General features: G+C 35.9%; 6 protein-coding genes across 7 annotated transcripts; 1 reads left to right on the plus strand and 5 right to left on the minus strand.

Moving 5' to 3' along the window:
• Positions 1–7: 7 nt before the first annotated feature.
• Positions 8–3,902, minus strand: LOC124442763 (cation channel sperm-associated protein 1-like). The gene is made up of 11 exons (XM_046993257.1): positions 3,734–3,902; positions 3,226–3,339; positions 2,735–2,888; positions 2,569–2,660; positions 1,946–2,095; positions 1,522–1,585; positions 1,355–1,442; positions 1,058–1,139; positions 809–896; positions 473–587; positions 8–399 (listed from the first exon to the last, which is right to left on the minus strand). Exons 1-11 carry the CDS (start codon positions 3,900–3,902, stop codon positions 370–372), a joined length of 1,146 nt encoding a protein of 381 aa, XP_046849213.1. The 3' UTR covers positions 8–369.
• Positions 3,903–7,105: 3,203 nt separating this feature from the next.
• LOC124441340 (nuclear nucleic acid-binding protein C1D-like) lies at positions 7,106–8,745 on the minus strand. Its single transcript, XM_046991787.1, has 6 exons — positions 8,526–8,745; positions 8,324–8,390; positions 8,193–8,248; positions 7,912–7,966; positions 7,785–7,850; positions 7,106–7,591 (listed from the first exon to the last, which is right to left on the minus strand). Exons 1-6 carry the CDS (start codon positions 8,664–8,666, stop codon positions 7,506–7,508), a joined length of 471 nt encoding a protein of 156 aa, XP_046847743.1. The 5' UTR covers positions 8,667–8,745; the 3' UTR covers positions 7,106–7,505.
• Positions 8,746–8,838: 93 nt separating this feature from the next.
• LOC124441337 (RNA-binding protein 34-like) lies at positions 8,839–12,562 on the minus strand. Its single transcript, XM_046991785.1, has 11 exons — positions 12,355–12,562; positions 11,934–11,988; positions 11,718–11,854; positions 11,579–11,638; positions 11,334–11,377; positions 11,163–11,246; positions 10,737–10,800; positions 10,484–10,526; positions 10,124–10,243; positions 9,586–9,679; positions 8,839–9,497 (listed from the first exon to the last, which is right to left on the minus strand). Exons 1-9 carry the CDS (start codon positions 12,514–12,516, stop codon positions 10,125–10,127), a joined length of 768 nt encoding a protein of 255 aa, XP_046847741.1. The 5' UTR covers positions 12,517–12,562; the 3' UTR covers positions 8,839–9,497; positions 9,586–9,679; position 10,124.
• A 9-nt stretch (positions 12,563–12,571) lies between these two features.
• On the plus strand, positions 12,572–13,409 carry LOC124441338 (UDP-N-acetylglucosamine transferase subunit ALG13 homolog). The gene is made up of 2 exons (XM_046991786.1): positions 12,572–12,824; positions 12,915–13,409. The coding sequence occupies exons 1-2, from the start codon at positions 12,572–12,574 to the stop codon at positions 13,166–13,168; spliced, it is 507 nt and encodes a 168-aa protein (XP_046847742.1). The 3' UTR covers positions 13,169–13,409.
• On the minus strand, positions 13,256–17,970 carry LOC124441335. The gene is made up of 6 exons (XM_046991782.1): positions 17,254–17,970; positions 16,100–16,283; positions 14,772–14,968; positions 14,291–14,450; positions 14,075–14,220; positions 13,256–13,634 (listed from the first exon to the last, which is right to left on the minus strand). Exons 1-6 carry the CDS (start codon positions 17,763–17,765, stop codon positions 13,457–13,459), a joined length of 1,377 nt encoding a protein of 458 aa, XP_046847738.1. The 5' UTR covers positions 17,766–17,970; the 3' UTR covers positions 13,256–13,456.
• A 1,109-nt stretch (positions 17,971–19,079) lies between these two features.
• Positions 19,080–24,765, minus strand: LOC124441336 (crt homolog 3-like). Of its 2 annotated transcripts, XM_046991783.1 has the most exons (8): positions 24,428–24,765; positions 23,365–23,427; positions 22,259–23,003; positions 21,987–22,176; positions 21,142–21,338; positions 20,137–20,296; positions 19,489–19,634; positions 19,080–19,315 (listed from the first exon to the last, which is right to left on the minus strand). In XM_046991783.1, the coding sequence occupies exons 3-8, from the start codon at positions 22,801–22,803 to the stop codon at positions 19,237–19,239; spliced, it is 1,317 nt and encodes a 438-aa protein (XP_046847739.1). In that variant the 5' UTR covers positions 22,804–23,003; positions 23,365–23,427; positions 24,428–24,765; the 3' UTR covers positions 19,080–19,236. The 2 variants fall into 2 exon arrangements, with proteins under 2 accessions (XP_046847739.1, XP_046847740.1); XM_046991784.1 differs by lacking the exon at positions 24,428–24,765 and having other exon boundaries at positions 23,365–23,906.
• Between the last annotated feature and the right edge of the window lie 1,020 nt (positions 24,766–25,785).

Genomic DNA, 25,785 nt, shown 5'->3' on the forward strand with positions numbered 1-25,785 from the left:
CAAAAAGTTGCAACAAATATTTTTATTTAATATAACGGTGACAAATTCACCAAAGTCGGAAATTAATTTGATCCAATAAAATAAGTCACGGTTGTCTTGATTTGACAAGTAAAACGTGTATCTTCCCCGTCTAAATAAATGCTTGCTTGGATGGCTTCGCACAAGTAATGACGTAATGACCGATTTATTTACGTCAACTAATGACGTCGGTTTACGCAGGAAAGATAAGTGTCTATTTTCACATTTCAGAAAATTTGTTTTGAACATCGTGTTCAAACTTTACCCGCATCAAGTGTTTTCACAGGAGTCTAAACTACCAAATCTATAGATTCTAAAAAACTTTGTTAAAGTAAATATTTACACAGGAATTTATATCAAATCTTCTGGTACATCTGGAATCTATAAAAGCAATCAAAATCGTTATCAACTCATGATAGATAACTAGGGAACAAGGTGAAACAAATCCACTCACATCAGCAGTGATGTCAGTTAGATCATCAAGCACCTTGAACTGATTCGATATTTGGTAGTAGTTGTAATCAAGTGAAGCCATTATTTGAAAGTATTCTGAAAGAAGTTCAGCCTTCCTAAAAAAAACAAAAGTCAAGATTTTTTACTGAAGCGAGGAGCGAGGATAACTTTTCCTCTGCTGTATTACGGCAATTCTTTAATGTACTCATAAAAGTTGTTCCATATATCATACTTAATTTATTTCGACCTATTTATTCCTCTTATTTTGATACGTTTGTCGTAAAATAACTTAAATATACGAATGGAATCGCTTGTAGCATGTAGGATATAGTTATACTTGTCATTAACAGAAGGATAGAAGAACTCAATCGAGCGAACTTTCGGCTCCTTTCGGTCCCTTGCTGTATCAAGCTTAAGATCGTTATCTAAAATAGAGTTCGTAAGTACGTGTTTAAAGTTGGCAAAATTTTCAAATTCTTATAAATGTTGCAGGATAAATGAACGACATTTTATTTGAACATCAGTTGGTGTTACAACTCGATGAACACGCGCGAACATATTCAAAAGCCATTGTTTCGCTTAAAACCTTCGAAGTCATCTTCCTCTTCCTCTTCTTCTTCCTCCTCTTCTTCTTGCATTTCACTTCCGCTTTCTTCAACATTTTCAGCCTTCATGAATGAGAAAAAAATTGGATGACATATTGCATGTAATCATTCGAGTTCATTCTTACCTAATCCTGATGCTAATCCTAACTTAAACCCTAACCGAAGAAATGTAACACTGATACTAAAATCGTTTGGTATTTTTCCTTTATTACGGATCCTCATATAAAGATTAAATTTAATTGTTTAATTTGAGATCGTGCAAAACTACTGTAACATACCGGAAACACTGTCAACGTTCCCCTTCTCCCTTTTTCCGTCGACGATAGAGTTCGTTGGAAGTTATCGACAAGCACAGCAACAAATAAGCTGCATTAAATTGAAAAAATATACGAAAATAATCGGAAAATATTTTCCTTGGATTTAAGAGCAGGAACTCTGAACTTACTTCATAAAGATAAAGTTCTCCAAAACTATGTATAATGCAAGGTAGATTATCACGTAACCATAATCTGGAATGAGAAGCATAACGATTGATTTTCTACTTTCTCCGATTCTTATACATCACTCACCCAAACCCAAATCTAAGTTCAAATAGCAAAGTGAATCTTTAAATGAAGATATGATCTTCGCACTTTGCTGGACAATTTAAGCAATTGACCGCAGTGGTCATGGGTTCGATACCCGTTGAGTCACCTGAATTTTTCAGGTTCATGAGACAATTGCTTAAATTGTCCAGCAAAGTGCGAAGATCATATCTTCATTTAGTTTCAAAACACCGCACTGCATAAAACAATCTTTCACATAAAGTGAATCTTTGTTTCAGGCAAACACGATTTGCTATAGCCCCGCATTAAAACACGAGTTCTTACTGGGATTCACAGCAATAATATCCGTGTACATGTAGAACCAATCATCTAACGTTATGAGCTGGAACAATGTGAGGAGTGCTTTGGCCAAAGTACCAAATCTCTTCGGATCGACTGTGCTGAACAACTCGCGACCGATTACTGCAAACATATCTAAAATGATTATTGCAGTTAAGGATGAAATAAAAATTAAATGCAGTGTAGTTTAAATGTGAAAATTCGATGTCAACAAATAATTATAAGTCTTATAATAAACTCGACGCTTTTTCCCTTTCCCTATTGAGAAACATGTTTCTAATATGAAACTTACTTCTTTAAGGGAGGAAAATATTGACGGAAACTGTCGGAAACTTTCAAGAATGCATATTCTCTAAGTTATTACTTTTTTTACTTTGGTACAGCTTGATGGAGTGTCAGCCATTTGCAATAAATCAATGGTAAACTTTCTGACCTCGTACTGTAGAGTAACACGGTATTAGCCAACGTTGATCCATGGAAAATTGTAGAAACGTCTCTTAATAATTAGTAGTTGTAAACGCCAAATAAAACCAGCAGTGATTCTTTATGTATTGATAAAAGTTTCGAGTATATCATGAGAATCAAGCATGGTCGACATAAAAGGATACAGAGAAACAAAAGCATCAACAAGACAATTGTACTGAGCGCTCGAAACGATTTGAATATAGTCGTCATAATGACTTGAAGATTTTTTAACAATCTGTAGAAAGGTAAAAAAAATAATGGAATTAATCTAAATTCAGACACTATTCCCGTTAACATGTTGCATATCACCTTATTGTCCTCAATACCCTGAGAGCTCGCAACGCTCGGATAGCGCGAAACATCCTCAGTAGGCGAAAGATGGCAGCAACATCAAATGAGCCCACACTACGAACGATTAGCGGTAACAGGAAATCGACGGTCGTGAAGAGGACGATAAGCATGTCTAAAATTATTAAAAAAAATTTGCCTGAAAATAAACCTTACTATAATCAGTCCCCACCAACAGTTCTCAATACTGTACTAATCTAAACAATCAACATCTACAAATATGTAAAGATAGGCTCGGGTTCAAACTATTTCCTTTGTATATCTTAAAATGATGTATGTGTTCCCGAAAAGAATTATTACATCATAGACTTATGTTTGTGTGACAGACATATTATCTTTCGTCTATAGCTCGATGTTACGTGAAACAACTTTAAAACAACATCTTAAGTAATTTCTCATAAATATCAGGAGGTTACACAACAAAAAGTAATCGTGCTCATAGTCATACCTACCCATTATATTCCAACCAGAGCTAAAGTATAATGAGCCCAAGGCATAAAGTTTGAGAATTAACTCCATAATATAAATAGCCAAGAATACGTTGTCCATAGCAGAAAAATACCAACCTAAAAAACAACAACAAACAATTTCTGTTTAGGCCAGAAACTACGACTGCGAAAAAGTATTTTAAGTAAAACACAAAATGATTGACATTCCGTGACGTTCACATTGTGCTTCGTATTCGTTTGCCAAACCATTGTTTTTACAATGTTTAGTTCTTGTGAAACATAGCAAAAGCATCAGTTTTTTATCCTAGTTTGATCTCTGACAAACAGTCTCTTTGCTATGGCTAATCACTACTATAAACCCTAAAAAAACAGTGATTGCCGACAATTTCAGTTAAAATTCACGTATTCACTTTAGTTTGGAATCTTCAGGGTTTTAAAAAGTCCTGTAAGCGTACGACGATGCTACCAAAACACCAAAAAGGTTAAAACAGACATGCTCATAATATTTTACCTCCTTTTATTGATATTGTTTCGTCAGTTTGAACGACAAGGATGACTGTATTTACTAAAATCACGAACAAAATGAATGCACCAAAACTCTTGGACTCTGTAAGTTCGTACACGAAATGTCGAAACTCGCTGGCATTCTCCAGATGCTTTGGCATATGATGCTTCGTCATTTTACTTCTAACAAAATGAATTTTGAATATGAGTTTTTGTTTTTTATCAAATGAATAATTTTCGCAATTTTAAACGTTCATAGTAATCACGTGATTTTTTCGTAAGATAAAAGATGGCAACAAACTATTTTCAATCCCATATGTCGACGCGATGATATTCTTATAAAAATAGACGATTAAAGTTTATGTCGTACGTATATCAGAGTGATGCTCACAGTGCATTATCATGAAAAATTGCATTAGTAACATCACTGAGCATCGATTCCTTGCATACAAGACACAGTTAACATGTTTACATATAATTTACCAGGTACCAGATTATGAGCCTTATCCAAAACACGCCTCCATACACAGGGAATGTTTACTGTGGAGTACATTCAAAGTGAATGACAGTCAAACGCACATGTAACAGTGGGGCCCCATTACTGTTACATGTTCGCTAGACTGCATTCATGAGGAATCCAACAGAAAAACATCCCTGGATAGCGTTGTTCGTGACGACGTACCGGGTTCGAATTTTTCTCCATAGAAAAAGAAAAATATGCACGTATCGGTTATATACTTGTGTGACATTGTGAGTCTAATCACGTGTATTAGTTGAAATTATGAAAGAACTTACCAGAAGAGTTGAGAAAATTCAATACGAAAGTCTAATGTGAATTATGACGTAAACGTACAGTGCGCGTCATACAAACTCTCTCTCGTCATCTGAAAATTCGATATTGCTGGAGGTACTGTTCCTGAATCTTAACTCCTATGGCTACAATAAACTTGAGAACAATCACCAATAACGTAAATATCCTTTATTCCTTCAACTTGGAGAACTCATCTGCGCTACTGAATAGCTCGAGATTTGACGAGAAGTGGAGTCGTAAACGACTGCAAAACCTTTAAAGCAAAAACTGCAAAAATAAAAATCATGCCAGACCTTAAATCGCACGTTGGCCAGCAGGAAAAGCTATAAATGTTGTCAATCTAATAAAGCCATAAAGGTTGCTGAGTAACTCAATTTAATCCGCTCTTTACCTTCTACATCGCATCATCCACAGCACAGCAACATTTTGTGCGACAGGAAACATTTTCTAGATAAATTTTTAACTATTCTTGCATGCAATATTCCGGCTATAAAAATACATGCATTAGGCCTTGTGGACGAGGCCATTAGCCACGTGAATATGCACGGTTTTATAGCTATGACTACTTTACCTACACACTATAAACCTGAAATTTTCTCTTTCATCTTCTGGGAGACACTTCGTACAACCTTCCACAGAAAGTATCCATCTTTATACAACACCATCCCCATCAGCAAGTTCAGTCTCCGCGTATGCCGTTTTCCCGTGTATTCCATTACTTTACCATTGTTGTATTACCGTCATCTCCAGCACAGTTAGTAGCCATTTTTCGTGATATAATACAACTGTGTTAAAAACATTGATTAGCATCACCAGCAAACGTCCACATTCAACGTAAATATCAACCAACAGTGGCAATCACCAGATTTCATCATAATACTTTCACATAATATGGATACCTCTCAAGTTCATACCTCCATTTACAATAATTTTCATCGTGGAACAGATTCAAAGTGAATGATAGCTTACCGCACATGCAACAGTGGGGCCCCATTACTGTAACATGTGCAGATGACTGCATTCACAAAGAATCCATACCACAGAAAATCCATGCCAAGATTGTCATATCATTGTTGGTTTATAGCGATGGAATTCATGCGAATTTTTCTAAATCACAAAAAAATATACATACGGTTAATTATTGTGTTTGTTCTTTTCATGCGCAGGTGGCTTGCAACTGCTCCCCTAAGAATCAAAGATCATAGAGATTTTCACTATTTTGGTTAAAATTCATTTGTTAAATTCAACCAACATGACGGCCGTGACGTAACATGCAACCCACCAATTATTCAAGGATTAGTAATTAATGAAAAGGCATACATTCCCCATGCATTCGGTTAACAATAAAACATAGTGACATTCTTTTGTTTCCTTAGACTTCACTGGAACCATCAAACATGGTGGACATGAAAACCACTTTTTGTGTAACAAAAAACATCAGCAGTACAAAGCATAATATCTTGTCAAATAGATGACATTCTATTGAGAAAAATATTTTAATACCGATAACGCTAAGGTTATTTTTTAATAGTATATGTAAGTCACGTGAAATCAAAGCAGCCGTGGTGAGTGAAAATACACCCTTTTAAGACAAACGTGCGTGTTTACCTGCAAACGTTTGTAGGGCATGACCAACTTGGAAACAAAATAGAAAAAAGAACAAAGATTATACATGTTTTCAGCAATTTGTAAGGACATTTTAACGTTTTTGCGATATCTTACCATATACCAACTTATCATACAAGTGTAACGCACAAAGAACAAAACAATCCTCATTTAAGCAAAAACTTTAACTTGAAGGTTTTGCCCGTGAAAGCACAGCTTAATACAAACGAACTTGATGAAAGTAGCAAATTAGTTCCTCGCAAATTGTCGATACTTACGCTTGTTAATGCACAGCTATCCATCGCCACCAACCAGTATATTGAAGTACGCAAGAATGAATACAATTCCTTACGCAAATGATTTATATACTTTTCAATGGCTTTCAAAATGATGACGTTATTACAGTGTGGGAACAAAACGAAGTCAATCCTCGCTGCGCAATTTGCTGCTGTGTTGTACACTAAATTAGATTACTGGCTGCGGTTAGCCATCGCAGAGTTTCTGTCGGCAAAAAAAACAATTGACTGGCTGCCACTATGTTAATCACATGCGTAATAAGATATGCGCAAATTTTCCATTTACTGTTTTGTTTTAAGCCAATCGCAAAGAGGAAGTCTAAAGAGAAATTTGAAATGTTTCTTAGTGAACTTAGTCTCTAAAGCATGAAAAATCGCACGCCTGGAATTTCACTTTCAATGTTGGAGTTGGGGGCAAAATGATAAGAAAATCTTGAAAATTTAAATCCTCTAGGACAAGTGGAAACGGCCATTCTATAGTTCATTATCCTTAGCTTATATACTCTTCAAATGCAAATTTTTCAGTAAAAATATTATTCATTCTTTTCGAAAATTAATTCCGTTCATTGTTTTTCCATTGATCGAGCAGAAAAATATTTGTGCAGTAGAAATAAAAAACGGCAAGCTTCGCTAATAGTGCAATGAATAACCTTTTAACAACTAAAGATTGTTTCTCATTTGTTATTTTCCAAATGCCCGTAACAAGAAAATTTTTATCGTCTTATAGCAAACATCTTCTGAAACTGTAATGAACTTCTTCAAAGATACGTAATGTTTGCATAAGAGAAATCATGGTTAACATTATAATTTTACAATTGGTATGAGAAAACTATGAAAAATTTTCAACGTTGCTGTGGACTTAAACAGCTTTTGTAAGTAATATTTGATTAACCACAAAAAAGAGCCCTGTTTTTGTGATTGCATATAAAAATAAAAAGAGCATTGGCATAAGAAAGTCAATAATGTGGGGAGGTTCATATGATTGGTTCATGGATACAGCTACACAAAAATTGGCTTTATGGCTACTCTGCAATAACTTGTCCAACATTTTCATCTTTTGGTTTCTTTTAGCAACCACTATTCCACCTTTTGTTTTTGTTCTTTTGTTTGGTTGTTTTTGCCCGTTTTTCCTTGTCAGATACCACTTCAGATGCTAAATGCAAAAGCATCTTTGTGACTGATTTATCAGAAGAACTTTAGTTTGAACATAGTTTAACAAAAACTAAAACTGCTTGAAAACTTGTTTCATTACTAAAATATCTCATAAAAGTATGGAACCAAAAATACAAAATTTTTTTCTGGCTACTGTAAAAATATACTCCAAATAAAAAGCACTTCAAACACACCTTTAGGATTTGCAAGAGCACCTTTCACAAATCTTCGAGCAGCATCTTTGTCAATCTTCATTGAAGCTATAAGTACAATGATCTAATTATGACTATATTGATATCTAGTAAAGAAATTCCATCATACCTTTCTTTCGTTCACTGACATCTTTTACTTTTTTCATGTAGTTCTTTATTCTATCCTAGGATTGTGGATGATCAGTTCAAGTTTGTTTATGTCAATTCGCAGAACATTACTCATAGTAATTAAAGAACACAATTGCAATACCTGCAAGCCTTAACCTAACCCTAACCCTAGCTTGAAGGTTGTTGGCTGTCGTGTGGAAGGGTATTACTTGATAATTGTGCCCATTATTCTGATGTACTATAATTTTTGTTTCTTCTTTTTCAATAATTTAATTTTCTCACCAATTCATGCTTGACTCCATGTTCTTTCGGATTTACACCTTGAGTTATGAGATAAACTAAACAAAAATTGTAAAAAAACACTTATTACAACTATTCAGTATTAAACCTCGAATTTCTAAATTTGCACTTACTCCAAAACATCGTATTTATGCCATAAACAACCATCAGATCCAATTTTGCCCGATCTAGAACATCTAACTACATAAAATAGATAAAGATTTTATCTTTATCACTGATAAAAAAAAATGCAAGACTATATTTTACGTTGCTCGTTGGTGACTTGATGTTTGTAAATACCGCCGATTTTTGTCTGAAAAAAATGTGAGAACAAACCTTTTCATGTAATTCATCGTTTGACGAACGGAGTAGTGGTTCCAAAGTCTCTTCCACAGAGCCAAATGAGTGGTGAAAATCTTTCATTGCAGAGAATATTTCGTTTGGAAGTTCATTTTCCTCGTCTCTCGAAGCAGCCATCTTAAAACTTCATTCTCCAGTGAATTCTTCAACACTCTGTCACTCACCCCCCCGTGATGCACCATGTACAGATTTGTTGTGGGGTTGAAACCAGTTGAAATGCATCAAAAATTAGACAGTACTCATCAGAGCTTTTATTTCTCTTTCCCATATTACTAAATAGGACCACAAATTTGGTCATGCTATGCAAATTGCAAAAGATGGTCATATTTCATTTCTTAAATACATTGATTTTCAAATCAGTGAACAAGTAAATGAACAAGCTACGAGGATACGTTTCTGTACCATTATAGACATACACTAAGCAAGCATCATTAAAAATTTTATAGAAAAAGTGGAAAACTAGAAGAGAGATTAGCTTCTTCTATATAATATTGTTGCGACTAGCAGAGTGTAACGTTTCATGTTTCCTTCATGTAACCTTTTATGTTTCTAATCAACCATCTCCAAACTCACCAACAATCCGCGAATCTTTTAAACAGCAGAGGAGGAAAAGAAAGGAATTACAGTTTTTACAGCCAAAATATTTGCTATCGTACCATTCCATGTGCAGCTTCACACAGTGAGGAAACAGCTCTTCTTCATCTTCCATAAGATACCGTCAGAAACGCGACGGTTCGTTCCACGCTAGCAACGCTTCTTTATGAAACTAGGGGTGATGCTACTGTTTTCTTTTACGTTTGCGATAAGTTTTCTTGCTTGTAACTTTAGCCGTACCATTGTTTTTGTTTGATAAACCAAACCTCTTGAAAGTTTTGCGCTGATGGTAAAATTTTTCTTTCGCTTGCATACCGCCAAATTTGTTTGCTGTCCTTTCTTTGGAGGTCGGACCTGACAAAACGAAAATAAATTGCAAACAATAATGGCTAAGAAAAATCCAGCACAACATCTTAGCCAAATACAAACTTCAAAATACTACCTTTGGAAACATCGTGTGATCGCTGGATTCGAATTTTTCTACCGCAAAGTTCGGAATTGTTCATTTTTACAGCAAGTGATACAGAGCTCGTGTCCTGGCAAAAGCAAAAGGAAAGTAATAAAACAAAAAATATCATTGAACATAAAAGCATTGATATCCACAAAACGTCCTCGTCATCAGTCTAGGTGCTTATGCATACAAAAGAAAATTAGTCTCATGCAATGGTTATATCAAGGCGTTAATGAAACATAAGAAGAAAGATGCGTAGAGAATTATATGAACCAAACTGTTGTTGAATATAGTGCAAAATGCACAGGTATTAAAATAAATGTCTCAAATACGTTCAAGGTGAAGAGGGGGGGGGGAGAGTTACTTTTCTAGCAAAAATGTTATACTCACTCATATTATCGCACCTCAACACAATTGGACTAGAGAAAAGGAAATCACGTGGATTCTAATACGTTTTCCAGACGTATTCCTCGTTCAAAAGAAAATGCTGTTGTGTTACTACAAGGTTAAAAGCACTGGCTAGCAATACCTTAAAAAAGAACGTAACCAAAGCCTTTGCCGACTCCTGTGCGCGAATCTCTTATGATACGAATATTGACCACTTCCCCGCACGGCGAAAAGAACTCGTTTAAGCTCTTCTCTTCCATATCTACACGACGTAAGAATTGATGAGTAAGAATTCCCATAAAAAGAGTTTCGGAGCTCTGAATGCTTTTATAAACATGGAAATTGTTGGAAGAAAACGTCATCAACAACACAATAACAAAAGTTGCCAACAATCAATCGTAACGTTCTTTCGAGAATAAATTTCGTCCTAAATTACTATAATACACTTCTAAATAACTGAAATTTTGGAAGAAATGACAATCAGACAATTATTTATACCAACCAAACTTGAGGTTTCCAACAAAAATCGATCTCTTGTGATCATACTAAAGGCATGAAACGAAACAAATTGATCGATGTAGCTACGCCATTATAAAAGACACGGTTAGAACCGTTTGATAAAAGGAACAAAAAATAGCATTGCTCGGATATAGAAAAAGCGAAATAGTAAAAGCAAAAACTAACAGAATGGAAAACAAACCAAACATACTGAAACAACGGAAACAGTTTAAAAGAGTCTCTAGAAATTTTATCACCTGTTTAGCGCCATCATCAACTCTATCCACTCTTATATGTAGATCTTGAATCTTCAAACCATTACTGTATACATGAAAAGAAAACTTCGTGAAAAATATATATTGGATACAAATGCTTTCATGCTAATAAAGTAAATGGTTTAAGCACGGGAGTATCGTTATTTGTTTTTAGATGTAGATCGTCCATGTTCATCCGTCTTTTACAAACAATACTGACGGAATCAAACATTCACATTATTAAGAATCAGTTTTCACACTAACTTAGACTGGGGATAAATAAATTAGAAGAAATCACATATTAAGAAATCACAAAAACACGTAATTGTACGGATGCAAACATGGACAATAAAGTTTCTTTTGATTATATATTTCTAGACATTCTTTTTCACTGCAGGGGCACATTGTTATAACGGTCTACAGCTGCACCTTGTTATCGCCTTTTCAACAGAGTCCTTGTCTTTGAACACAACATAAGCATTGATATTACTTCGATTTGAATTAAACGTTCTTCTGCAATAACAAGCATAATTAAAGAAATGTACAACGTGGCTTTCAAATCAGCAAATATTTATTCACTTGTATTGAAGTTATTCATACTTTATTACAGCTACTTTCTTTGGTGTTTTTAGATCAGGAACTGCCTAGACATTTGCATTATACATAGAATCATATAGAAAAGATGAAAGTCATGAAAAACTGCATAAGGCTACAGACGTTAAAAATGTGTGTTTATTGCAGATACACTTCATGTCTTTGTGAATTTTTAATGAAAAAATACCAAAACCTTTTTCTCTCATTAAGTTGTATTGTGAAGCAAAATCATCAATAATTGGTTATCTTACCACAGATCTTAATCTTGTACTTTCCACTTCGCCATATTGTTTGAAAATTCTTTTCAAATCCTTTACATAATACAAAGACGTCTTGCTATAGTAATTGCAGCAACTAACAACAAATAACAGCATTTAAATACTGTGATACCTTTCGTTTAATTGATAAGGGAAGATTTCCAACAAATATAGTTCTGGCCAGTCTTTCAGGCTCATCATTGCATGATTTCTTCTTGGGTTGTTTATTGGTCATATTTTGATGCTTACATACATCATCATCCTCAAGCACTGAAGAAATTGTTAAATTATTGATATTTCAATAAGAAAGGAACTTAAAAGGCAGGGCACAGAGGCATAAAACAAAAACCTGCTGGTTTAGATGGAAAATCTATCATTGCATCATCTTCTTTTTTGACATTTTTCTGAGCGAACAAATTATAAAGAAAAGATTAAAGAACGCTTAGAACAGTTCAACAAATCAATAAGCACAGTGATGATTAAGCACAATAAAAGTAATTTTAAGTCTGTGGCAGAGTAACGAGAGACACCAAAGTTACCAACGTTAAACGTAATTACCAAACGAAAGATTAATAAATAATTGGACGAAACAAGGTGTACATTGAAGTTCGACTATTCATTAAGACGTATACATCAATGCTAATTGGGAGAAACCACAATTACAAGGATTATTGAACAAAAGGATTGTTTTCATGCATGTATAAAACGATGTCATGTTGACATCAATCACATGTTCATGATCGCTTTAAGTGATGTTTTATAAATCTCACCTGTTTCTTGACAGGGACGAATTTTGGGGCTATCAACTCTTTATCGAACAAGGATGTACTAATGGATCGTTTTTTATTTCTATTACCCTTAGAATCCGCCCAGATTGAAGAAGAAATTAAACCAATTTTATAACCATCCAAAAACACGTCCTCGTTCGCCATCTTGAAAACTTGCAATACCCACGAATTACATGAAGTACCCTCAAGCAAATCTATAATGGCCGATGAGCGAATAGTTTTCGCAACGGTTGGAACAACAAGCTTTGATTCTCTAGTTGAAACGTTATGCAGGAAGCCAGTGTTGAATACACTAGAACGTTTAGGATACAAAAAATTAATCATTCAGATAGGACGAGGCAGCTACGAACCCGAGTCTTTCCGTAGCAAGGATTTTGCTTTGGAATATTATCGATATAAAGAATCGCTAAAAGATGACATGAGTCTTGCATCTTTGATTATCAGTCATGCCGGTAAAAATATTTTATTTGATACGTTCGCTAGACAATTTTCTGTAGAGTAGTGCTTCTTTACTATCAATATATTTTGTGTATATTTGGTAGGTGCTGGCTGTATAACCGAATCTCTTTCTTTGAAAAAACCACTAGTGGTTGTGGTGAACGAAAAACTGATGAACAATCATCAATTTGAGCTAGCTAAGCAGCTTGCAATAGACAGATATTTAATTTACTGTGTTTGTGACGACCTTAAAGATGTCTTAGAGAAGAAAGACTTTTTGTCTCTAAAACCTTTTCCACCTGGAGATCCTAAATTATTTGGCAAATTCCTTGATGAGTTTATGGGTGTAGCAGCATAATCAGCAAAATCAGCAGAATTGTGTTTTTTTTTCAATATATGAGAGCTTTAAAATCAATATTGAAAATTATTTCAAAATTTTACAAAATTTTGCATATTGCATTTTTTGCAACAATTTCATATTTATTATTCAAATATAAATACTTTGTTACCCTAACTCATATTATCTTACATGTTAGCAAGCCCTTTGTATATAATCCCTGATCTATTGCTTTTGTTATAATAAAATGCTTACAAACTTATTCAAGCCCAAGGATTACTATGCAATACATGAGTGTGGAACCCTTATTTACATCAACATTGTAGGCTTGAATGTGCTGAGGGTGCCATTACTAAATAGCGTTGGACTGCGTGAAGAGTGTTCAGAAACACTGAAAGAGTAACCACCTTGTACAAGACTGGGCATGTTATCATGGATTAGCGGTGTGGTTTCGCAATCAATTGTGGACCTGTCTTCTTCATCACTGCTGTAAAAATCAAAACAGCATTCCGATCAGGTTGGGCATCAACATGACCAAATGCAATGTGAAAAAAATGGTATAGAAAATGAAGTTGAAACATGCTAATATTCCAAAGCAATTTTGCAAGGGAATTGGGTAATGACGGGTTAGTGTAGTCCTGAGAGAGATCATGACTGTTGATCTTAGTGTAACAGTGTTGAATGATGCTTCATTAAAGGTTGTCATCTTCAAAATCAATGACTTCTCAGGACTACACTGACCTGCACAACCAACAACCATAAACATATTACGGATACTCTTGATTCAAACCATTCAATTTGAACTTATTTTATACCGTCCATCATCTTAACAAGTCCCATGCATTTATCACCAAGTAAAATAGCAAGGCTTAAGAAATTAAAAACCAGAAAAAACTCTGAATGCTTACAAGAAGCAGACAAACTTACTAAATGTTGTACAAGAATATCGCTGGCACCATCAACAGAATAGCAATAGTATTGAGCCATGTGCTTGTTTGGACTTTTGGTTGATAACCAAATGGCGACTCGCGAAATAGGGTCCAGAAGATAAATCCAAACGGGGAGACTAAAGCCTGAAACCATAAGTAGTCCCTAAATTGCGACATAGTGAACACTGTTGTTAAATTAGCACAACGTAAGTACCTGCACGATAGCAAGTAATGTGGCACCTTCGGAGAATCTCATTAAGAGACCTGCAGTCAGGTGGGATAAAATGTGCATTGCCATATACAACATCCCTGCTGTGCCAGCACTGCTACTACAGCCTGCAAAACCGAAGAAACATTTCACGCCAAAAATCCAACTAAAAAGAAAGTAAAACATTTGTATCATTATTAAAAGCAAAACATTAACGAAATCAGGAAACAAATTTTCATGCAGGAACCGCAGAACCTGTTCAAAAGTTGGGTAGAGGGGAGAAAAACGCGAGAACTTACTCTTCATTTGTTACACAAACTTTCACCCAATTATTTGCGTGTCCATGGAAAAAGTAGAGGGAAGATATGTCCCCGGTCTCTATTACATTGGAGGGGGTGTTCTAGTTTAATTAAGATCTTCGAGTGTTTTTGGTGTTCTCACAAGTGTCTCGGTTAAACTGCGAAATTTTCAAAATAAAAACACTTACTTTTCAATTAATTCGTCCAAACCATTTGCGTATCCGTATCCTGGAATAATGTCCATCCAAAAACAACAAAAAACAACAACCATTTCATAGAAAGACGTCCAAAAGTAAAAAAAAACTATGTTTACTTGTTCATTCGAACAGTCGTCGCGAAACTTTAAACTTCGTTCCTCTATCACGATCATGATTGCTGCAGGAATCTACGATGTGTAAAAATGCTCGAGCACTCGTTGTATTTTTTGCACTATGAACTTATAATTCAAGATTCCATTAGTTTTCTCATAAGAAATAGCGTATCCAGTCCATGGATGGATTCACGATGGCTTTGTAGGCAGGGGGTTCCTAACTTTTTCTTAACCTTGAAATATTATTATTTTGTAAGGAAATTGTCATTGGTGATGAGCCAATTATCGGAAATTCATGTAAATGTAGATCGTCCAGGTTGGTATAGTCCCGAGAAGGACTGTTTTTGTTGTTGTTGACTGACGTTTCGACAACCTTAGCGGTAGTCATCTTCATCTTTTGACTCTGAAGATGACTACCGCTAAGGTTGTCGAAACGTCAGTCAACAACAACAAAACAGTCCTTCAGACTACATTACAAACATGTAACGATATCGGAAATTCATCGGTAAAGCCGATAATCGGCCGATCAAATTAACGTAAATCGGCTTCAGATAGAAATAATTAGGGCTGTAAAAACTGCTTTTAAAACAGTATTTGCTTTTAATAATCAAGAGCAGAATGATATTTTTCAGAGAGATTCTCGTCCTCAATTAAATGTAAAATTTACGATCCTGTCAACGTAATTTTTCACAATTTGGCCAGTCATGTTTAACTGAAGTGTCAAAATTACGTGATAATACGCTATGTTTCATTGCTTTTGGGTATTTTATATTACCCAAAGGTAATCTAAACTGTGTTTGCTAATGTATTGATTCAAATTCGATTCAATGCATACTAAGACATGAATTTATAAATTTAGTAAGTTCATTTTTATTTGTACAAATTTATAGAATTATTTTTATTAGGGGGGTGGGGAAGGGTTATTTATAAGAAATATAAACAACTAAATATATCCTTGACTATGTATTGATATTTTTTGCAACCAGAATATCTTTCTCAAATTATCTGTTGCTACCGATAAATCAACCGATATGCCTTTATATCGGATCGGCAAATGTGAGGTTTCCTCGACTGGTTCATCACCAACTGCAATCCCTCCAACACCCTCTCTAGACAAAGCTAGGAGGGATATGCATCCCTCCCCTAAATCCATCCTTCATCCAACGTCTTTTCATGCTGCTATGCAAAACTCTTAATATAACTTACATAGCCAAGGAGAAAGGATATTGGCCAAAGGATGCCTGGAAGTCCACTTGCTCCACCATAGTCTTCGGAATTCGAATCCATCGAGGGGACAATCTTGGGAATAAAGCAGATTAGGAGGGAGAAAAAAACAATCATTGCGCAGCAAAATTGCCTTCGCGTTGGTAGCTTACGCAAAATGAAGAAACTGAAAAAAAGAAGAAAACAAATGTCAAAACGACAATGTTTGAAGGTAAAAACTGTCAAAAATCAGCATAAACAAAGTTTTTGGGGCATTGTCATGCTGTTGCAGGAAGAAAAGCTAATCATCATTCCTGTTGGTTCTATGCATTGAGTGCATTTGCGTGAATTTAGAGTGAAAAGCGTCGCACATGGCGCATAGTAGATCTGACGTAATTGCGACTAAAACGGAAGTGTATCCTGATGGCGCTTTTACTTGATGTCGCGTCACGTGCATTCAAAACTTTTGAAGGTCGCATACGATTTTTCGCATAGTCGCACACTGTGATTGGTTGAAAGGCTTCTTTCAAGGGGAGGTTCGTCTTTAGTATTTTGACATTGCAGATTATGCAATTACCAAAGAGCACGAGAAAGGTTTCTGCTCTCATTTGTTGCACAAGAACGTATTCACCTCTCTTTTTCTGAATGAGTAAAGTGGTCGAGAAGACCACCTTCTCGGCTTTCTTTTTTCCTGCTGTAGCAGGAAAAGTGAAACGCACAGGCGTTCTTCTTCCAGATCGAGAAGGTGATCCATTTCGTTTCGAGCTCCATCTGCCATGTTTGAACGCGATTACTTATGCTATTTGACATTGATGTCGGTAAGGCGCGTTAACTATAAATAGTGCGCTGTCTTGCGCAACTCTAAAGTACGCGCGACAAGTACTTAACGCGCGACTGTAAATGTGCTGTTTTTTAAGTGAACCTTAACATTGTTAGCTGCCACCCATGGTGTTTTCAAATTAAATCATATCGTGTCTAAGCATGCTTCAACATGACTTTGGATGTTGCGCAAGCTTCTCCCTTGAAATATTTGAACTTATAAGTTTGTTTACTAAACTTTGACTTCACTAGAGCTATGAAATTTATTTTATTTCAGTGTAACAAGCAGGCAGGTTGATGATCAGCATGCTTCGTAAAGTGATATACACAATACTTGCCGGAAAGCAATCGTCATCGGTATCATAAAATTCCCAAGAATCATTTGAAGATACGGAGCAGTTCTTAATCCACTGCCCGCAAATACGATGAACACCCCATTCAGGCAGTCGAAAAACCCAATCATAAACAATTGGGAGTGAGGAAACTTTCGCTCCGTTTCACCCAGTAAGTTCGGTTGAAAGAGACGAAGGAACAATAACGCGGCACCAAACACTAATACAAACATCAAACAAGCAAACGAATACACAAAATATGCATCAATTTGAGGAACAGTTTTGTTGAAATAAGTCGAAGAATTTGCCACTTCTGCATTATTAGAGTCAATCCACAATGGAAGACAAGCCTTTTCCCCCACTTCGCCAAGAATTGTCACAACAGCAAAAAACGTGTTGGCGATCATCAAACAAGTGATTCGAAAACATCCTATCTTCAAGCTCTTTTTCTTCCGTTCATAAGAAGTATTTAAGTTTCCTTTGTTCACTTTAACAACCAAACCGCTGTGTGATGCCATCGAATTGCCCAATACTCCAGTGCCAACATCGACGAAACACGTTATTGCAACTCGCGAATTTTGAACAAAACAGTTTTGATCACGGGTTATTTTGTCGTGTTCATGTGGCCAAAAAAGTTATAAATATACGTGGTGTAAATAACAAGAAGAAAAGAAACACTGTAACACGGAGTATTTATAAAATTTCGAAATATTTGTTTAACAAGACGTTTTTTTTGAAGGGGATGAACTCTAGTGAAATTGACTCGTTGCAGAATAAGCAAAAACTAATTAGGAATGTTAAAAGTCATAAAATAAAGCATAATCCGAAGAAGGACATCTTAGATTCAAGTTATCAAAACAAAACAATTGGAAGTGTAATATTTCGGTTTTACTTCAAAGCCATCATCTGACAAGTAATGATTTTGAAATAAAATATATAACTTGAATCTAAGTTTACAAGATGTCCTTTTTCGGATTATGTTCTATTTTATATCTAATGAAATTGTCGTCGGGTCAAGGAATGTGAACAGTCATTTCCTTCAACTATTGTGTAATGTTTGGTTAATTTAATAGCAAGGAAGATAGTCACTGCACACAATGAAATTTTTGCTTCGCAATCCATCGTTACTACGAAAAGCGTCGAAAACAAACGCTAAGCAATAAAAGGAGAAGAGAAAAAAGACGTTAACACGTGATTCATATATACCAATTTAGCCCCTGGAGAAATTTCATTAATTTGCAAAAAAATCAAAACGAGAATACCCAATTTCTGGGTCAAATAGTTTCTGTGTGTTTTTGCCGCGTACCTCCGCGAGGGAATGTATTACGTTCCGGCAAGTGCCTGAAAAACTAACTGCAAACCGTCATCAAAAGAACAGAAAAAAGGCTACAAAATAGAAATTTCTCCCATAACATTATGCAATTTACACAGACCAGACTTTTTTAGCAAATAGTAATGAATAACAAGAATAAATCCTAGCCCAGCTAGTTCGCACTATGACTTTAGGTAGCGCAGGGCGCTCATTGAAAATGTTTTTGGCTACCAGCAAACAAAGTAAATATAGCTACAGGCATGACGGGAAGAACATATTTGCAACAATCATGTTAACCTCAACACATGAAATTTTCATCCGATAGCGTTCTTGCACAGCCATTAAAAATAATGTTTCGTTTGTGCACACCTCTGTTATTTGTTCAGAAAGTGATGTTTTATGATAGTACCAGTAATATCACATCTTGATAATACACTTTGACTGTTATTTTAATGCCCCGACCCTCACGAGACTATTTTCCGTAATCTGATTTTGTAGCACACAAAATCACAAGACCTGATATTTCGCTTATGTTTAATAAAAAAAGGTCAATCAAAGTCACACAATAAATTCTTCTAGTTACACCCAGTAAATGGCTGCGTAAATACTAAAAGGAAAAAATTCTTTCTCCCACCTTTTCTATTCCTCAAATGTGTTTATTCAAATTTATACAAATTTTATTGAACTACCATGTCTTCATCATCAAGTATCGGTATTTGAACAGGAGACACGATAGTTTTATCTATTTCTTCTGGCCTAAAAACAATAAAAAACACAGTGTATAGCGTATGAAACAATAGGTTAGTGTGAGCCAGTAGCCAGCTTTCGTGTTGAAACGAAAACCGGAGTTACGTTCTTCATTTGATAAACGGCAAGCTTAGCAAATAAATTGTAGATTATATAGCTTAATGACATTGCACAGCACGTACCCCGAGTTGTACAAAAATATTGCTGGCACCATAGGTACTAGAGCACCAATGCTGAACCAAGTGGTTATGCGGATTGCTGGATGGAAACCAAATGGTATTTCTCTGAATAGCGTCCAAAAAAGAAATCCCAATGGCGTAACAATCGACTAGAAAAACAACAAAGGAAAGTTTATATAACAAGAGAAATTCAACCAAAAGACGTGGACCAAGCTGAATGAGATAAATGGTTCTGCGTTTATAGCTGCTTTAGTCTTAGCACAATTGCAAAGTCTGCTTTGGTGTTCCACACAAACAGCGCGATGGAGGTGGTGTTTAACCTTCATAAATTCCCTAAGTGCTGCCTTTACTGTATAATTATCTTCAAGCGCACACAAATGAACAAATTTATACTGGCATACAAAAGGGCATTTCACAGTATTTCAGGGTTTAATTTATCTGCTTTCCATGTTACCCTCCCTGAACGCAGACGGTCTTTCCGTCCCTAATTTCCACTACCCCATGTGAAGCAGACTGCTCCTCTTAATACATGCAGTTGGGAACATAATTTTATCAATAAAACATACAAGGAATCAAACATAAATCTATGGACAAATGAACAAAATAGGTTCGAAAAATTTAATGTGTCAGCGGACGATCACAGAAACTTACGTTAACAATTGCAAGGAGAGTGGCACCTTCTGAAAAACGCATTAAGTTTCCACCACCAACATAACTTATTGTGTACATAAGAATAAACATAGATCCTCGCACGCCACTTGTAGAACTGCATCCAGCATAACCAAAGAAACACTTGAAACCAAACGACCAGCTGCAGAAAACAGATGAAATTTTACAACACATATCATAACATACATAATAATTTTATATGAGCTCATTGCCATATTGTAAATTATGTGGATGAAAGACACAAAATAGCTCATTTCTAGAACTTGATGAATTGACGCAGAATTGTTAAAAAAATTTGCAAATGTCCCCATTTTCCAGTCACAAGTCAAAATGAAGACATTCAGTGGATGGGGTAATTGTATTTGCTATAAAAAAAAACGGTTCACAAAATCTAAAATTCCGAAGTGCAGGAACAAGAAGCTGCCGATTTTACCAAGATCAATGACAATGCTTTCATGAGCGTAGCGGCCGAGGAAAGGAAGAGAGGGAAGGTGGCTGCAGACTTTTGGGTAGACAAGGCCAGTCGGGTAATTTTTGCTGGATAGTCGGCTAAATAGGTGAACACGCGGTTATGGAACTGTGGAAATGTTTCGATTGCCACCCTGAAAAAATAGCCGATACACCCCAGGCCCTGAGTGCAATCACATCACTGCAATAGGTTGATTGCATGTTACGTCATGACTGCCATGTTGGTGGTCAAATACAAAAGAATATTTTATTAATGCTATTCTGGGCACCAGCCATCATGGGCGAGCCACGTTGTTCGATAATTTTCGGGAGGTTGGTTGCAATCCAAGAATATGTTGGCTATGAAATTTTCGCTAACTTTGAAGGACGGTGGCCGGCGTTACGAAAACAAACGATTTTTGCATGAAAAAGAGAAAATCGATCAGGGCATTTAGTTTAATGGACTTATAACGATCAAGATAACGCAAGACTGACATCGTCCACCTGCATTTCATTTTGACAATACAATAATAGACATACTTATCCCAAAAATGGTCAATGCTGTCGGCATATCCAAATTCTGGGAGAAAATCGACCCAGAAAAGGCACAAAGCGACAAGAAACTGGTACACAGACGTCCAGAACAAAAAGAAGACAAGATTTACACGACCTCTCACAGGTGTTACTTCCATCTTTAGTCCACGTTCTTCGATAACGTTCATTATAGCAGCAGGCAGCTTGAAAAGCAAAAAGAGTGTGATGTGACACAGTGATGCTTTATAGCTATAGGTCATAAGTGGATCTTACTTTTTATCAACTGAGTTTGATATTTGACTCATCTGACACGAATGACAAATGTTGTTCAAAACTTCCGCGCACACTAGGAACTTTTGTCGATCACACTTGTCACGAATAACAAGTACGCGCGGCAAGTTCACCAGTGTGCGGCGGGCTTAAAGCCTGGTTCGCATGAGTAAAATAAGCAGAAATGTCGAAACTTTTGTTTCTACTGCTCTAGAGGTTTATAAAGACAAAGACATTGGGATTTTCTTTAAATTTTCTTTTTTGCTCTTCTTTTGTTCTTCTCTTAGCTTATGCTTGAATTTCTTCCTTGTGCTTGCGCTTATATCGATGCTTATGTCACATGCTTCGTTAATTGTCTTTGTTTTATCTTTTGTCTACGCTTGTGCTTGTTCTTATTTCACTCGTGTGAACCAGGCTTTAAAGTCTTCAATTCTACTATAGTGTTTTAAAAAAACACTTCTAAACAATAATTTTAACTCAGTCTAAATATATTTTTTGTTTTGCTAGGGGGGGACGCTTCACAGCCAACTCCCGTTCCGGCGCCCTGTGATTATTTTTCGAAAGAGACAATGAACACTTACGAAACCAAACATGAAACACAGTGGCCAAAGAACGCCAGCAACTCCACTAGCTCCTTCTCCACTGGACTTGTTTTCTCTTGGATCAATCGAAGTAAATATCTTAGGAATAAGACAGACGAACAACGACACCAGAACAACCATTGCACAAAAAAACTTTCGCTTAGTAGGAGCCTTGCGAAGAATGAAATAACTGTGCAAAACACGATAAAAATTAAACTTACTTCAACGATTAACTTTCTATGTAAACAAAAACGCAAATTCTCATAACTCACCGCAAAGCCATCGTGAGAGGAATCATAAAATTTCCAAGAATAGCTTGAAGATACGGAGCGGTTCGTTTTCCGCTACCAGCAAACACGACAAGCACGCCATTGAGAGCGTCGAAAAAGCCAACAAGAAATAGTTGCGAATGAGGAAAGTTTCTCTCAGCGTCACCCAAGAGTTGTGGCCGAAACAAGCGAATACAAATCAGCGCTACTCCAAATATAACTACGAAAGCTAAGCAAGCGAACGAGTAGACAAAAAAGGAATCAACACGAGGCTCATATCTACCACTATCACCACCGGAAGAATTTGATGAATATGTGAAATAAGGACGAATGCCAGATTTCTGGTCGAAGCCAGTTGCCGAATGGTTTCTTTGTGTTTTGTTTGGCTGCGTACCGTGAGAGGAAATTGTGGAGTCAATCCACAATGGAAGGCTGACATTTTGTCCTACTTGTCCGACAATTGATAAAAAAGCAAAGAACACATTCGCAACAATGATGTTAACCTCAACACATGCAATTTTTATCCGGTTGCGTTTTTGTATAGCCATTGAAAATATTGCTTTATCTTTGGCACTTCTATTTCTTGTTCTGAAAGCGCTGTTCCTGATAGTACCAGTAATATGACAGCGTAGCAACTATCGCACTTTTACTGTTTTGTCAGGGTCACAAGTCACAACACAAGCGAGACCAATCTCCGTAATTTGACCAATATTGCCAGCAAAATCACTAGACCAGATGATTTGGAAACCTAACAAAAATTATTTCAAATGACAAAGCAGGGACGTAGATCCTGGGGGGTGGGGGTGGAAAGGAGCTTGCTCCCCCTCCCAAAAAAAATTAAGTGGTGAGCAGTTTTGTTGGGCAAAGGTTAATACTTGTCCTGCAAAATGTAAAACATTATTAATTATAATCTTTGAAATCTTATGGAAAAAGCAGTTTTACTAGCATCAATATACAAAATTATATGATGCTCTTTCCTGGGAAAATTAGGTTCCCATTCCAAATTCTTGAGACCCAAAAAATGTCCCTAAATCAAAGTCATCGAAAAAATTCCTCCCCAGTAAACTATATATGTAAATACTCAGTGTAAAAATTCCTTTTTCTCGCACCTTTTTCTTTCCTTTATTCTCATTTTGTTTGGTTTGCATCAATTTTTGTTAGCTTTTCTTTCACTGAAAAAAACATGTAGAGCATTTGGTGCAACACTAAGCAAAGGCCATTGACATAGGAATACTTTGTATACTCCAGTTTATGTCTTCATCAGAAGTCAACTGATGAAACTTGAGTTCTTATATACTCCAATTTTGCATCTCTAATACTCTATGAGCAATAGCAAAGCAGACAGAAACTTTTAGTCCAGCAATGTATCTTTCACATTAATTTACAGTTTTCACAGTGAGTGTATATAAAAAATTAACATAGCAGGTCTAAATAAGCAGGCTTCACCACTGTCTACACTACTGTCTATGGAAAATAATTTCAGGTCAAATTTTGAGACCCTATATGCTCCAGTGTTGTGTCTTCATCAAGAACGATCTGATGTTGAAACTTAGGTCTTTATATAATCCAGTCTTGTGTCTTCATCATAAGTGATCTGTTGTTGAAACTGGAGTTCTTACATCCTACAGTCTAGTGTCTTTATCAAGATTGATAAAATGTTGATTGAATGTGATTGATTCTTCTCCATAAAGTACAGTATATTATACACTGCCATCAACAGGACTAGTTTTCAATACAACTTTCATTAAAATAAAATGCTTTGTGATCATCATGACAACACGTATCCTTTATCAATAGCAAAGCAAGCATGTTTTTTATTCCACGTATGCAGATATTTTTGTGTTCATTCACTGGAAAAACAATGAATAGAGGAATGAACAATAATTTAGCTAAAAAATTGCATTGTAGGAGTAAAAATTTGGACTTCCTTTGCCATTGTTTATTATATTGCACTGATTCAATTGACATAGTTCATTTTTCAGTACAGAAAAACTTTTTGACAAAGCAGCCATGTTGATAAGGCAACCACAGTTTACTGGAGGTAAAGATTGGGCTGTTGGGCGGGTTTCACCACAGACCATGGTGATGGTTGATCCAAAATAACAAAACAAAACTCAAAACGTGAGGTGCCATAAACAACATGCACAGTATAACGTCTACAGCTTTAATTACCACTGCTTGCATCATAAACTTTGCCACCAACCACAGGCTACGGCATATTCGGCGTTAGAAACGAACGTTCGAGATAGGTTGCTTCATGCTTTCATTCAAGACAAGCTGGTGTTTTACTGTTTCAGGACCAAACCTTAAATCAAAATCCTTGAGAAAAATGGCTAAAAAAGCCGCTATAACTTGTAAGAATTGACAGTTGACTGAGTAGTAACTTGTGAATAAGAATATCGTGCACTCGGACTCGGAGTGCTACGGTGCTACCAGAGTACCAGAGTAACCAGACCAGGCACAAGCCTGAGTGTGCATCTGGGGCTCAAAATAATCACTTTAAGGTACATAATGGTAAATGTTGTATGACAATTTGTCTTTATGTGGAATATGAAGGAATATGAAATATATAGAAAACTTCCCGCCAAAGTCGCATTTTATAAACTTATTGGCTAATTTAAACCAATGACATGCTGAAATAACAAGGTACAACTTCTGGTACATTTCCGGGACACCAGACCAGACCAGTCACCAAACCAAAGCTCTCCTTCGTTTATTACAATTCTTTAAAAGACCTCGCGTAAGTGAAATTTCGATAAAATTTTGAAGAGGAATCACAGAAACAACAAAAATCGATGAAAGTATTTACGAGTGGATGGAAGGTAACGACGTTCTCGTGATCTAGAGATTTTTTTATAACAGTTGATTATATTTTTAAGGTCAAAAAAGCGCTCAAAGGAGTTCGGCATGTTTGTCAATTTCGCCAGACCTTAGAAAAATGAAAATTTGTCGTAGTATTTCATATTTTAGTAAACGTTTTCGCAAAGTTACTTTGCTTCGTCCTTTTTTGAATGTTTTGGAACATTTGGAAGTACAGCTTAGTTAAAATTTTTCAGTTTTTAGCACGAAGATGTGACCACTTCCACTGGTTTTGTTGGATGGTTTATATTTTGTTGTAAGAAGAACGAATTTAGGCGCCAATTTTCCGCCGCGCACAATATAGCAGAGACTGGGTGCAAATTTTGCACAATATAACATTCGAAAGAATACGATTCGAAATTTTTGCTTTATTTTGTAGAGTTTTTATAAGACAAAAAGGATAAAAATCTTGATGAAAGAAGTTATTTCTGCACTTTCATAAAGTTAACAAAGGTATATTTTCAATATTACTACGACCTCTTCCCTCCAAAACACCTCACCCCTTGCCCAGGTAAAAACTTTCAAAAAATTGTCTGGTCACGTAAGAGAGCATAAAATTTATAAAGCAAAGCTCCGAGCAAAGATAGGATATTTGGTTACAATTTTGCAATTTTCCACAAATTTTTTTTGCCATTTCTGCAATGCTTCATACTGTTGTCGCATTTACAAAG

The sequence above is a fragment of the Xenia sp. Carnegie-2017 genome, unplaced genomic scaffold (assembly GCF_021976095.1).
Source record: "Xenia sp. Carnegie-2017 unplaced genomic scaffold, XeniaSp_v1 HiC_scaffold_20, whole genome shotgun sequence".
Taxonomy (NCBI): Eukaryota; Metazoa; Cnidaria; class Anthozoa; order Malacalcyonacea; family Xeniidae; genus Xenia; species Xenia sp. Carnegie-2017.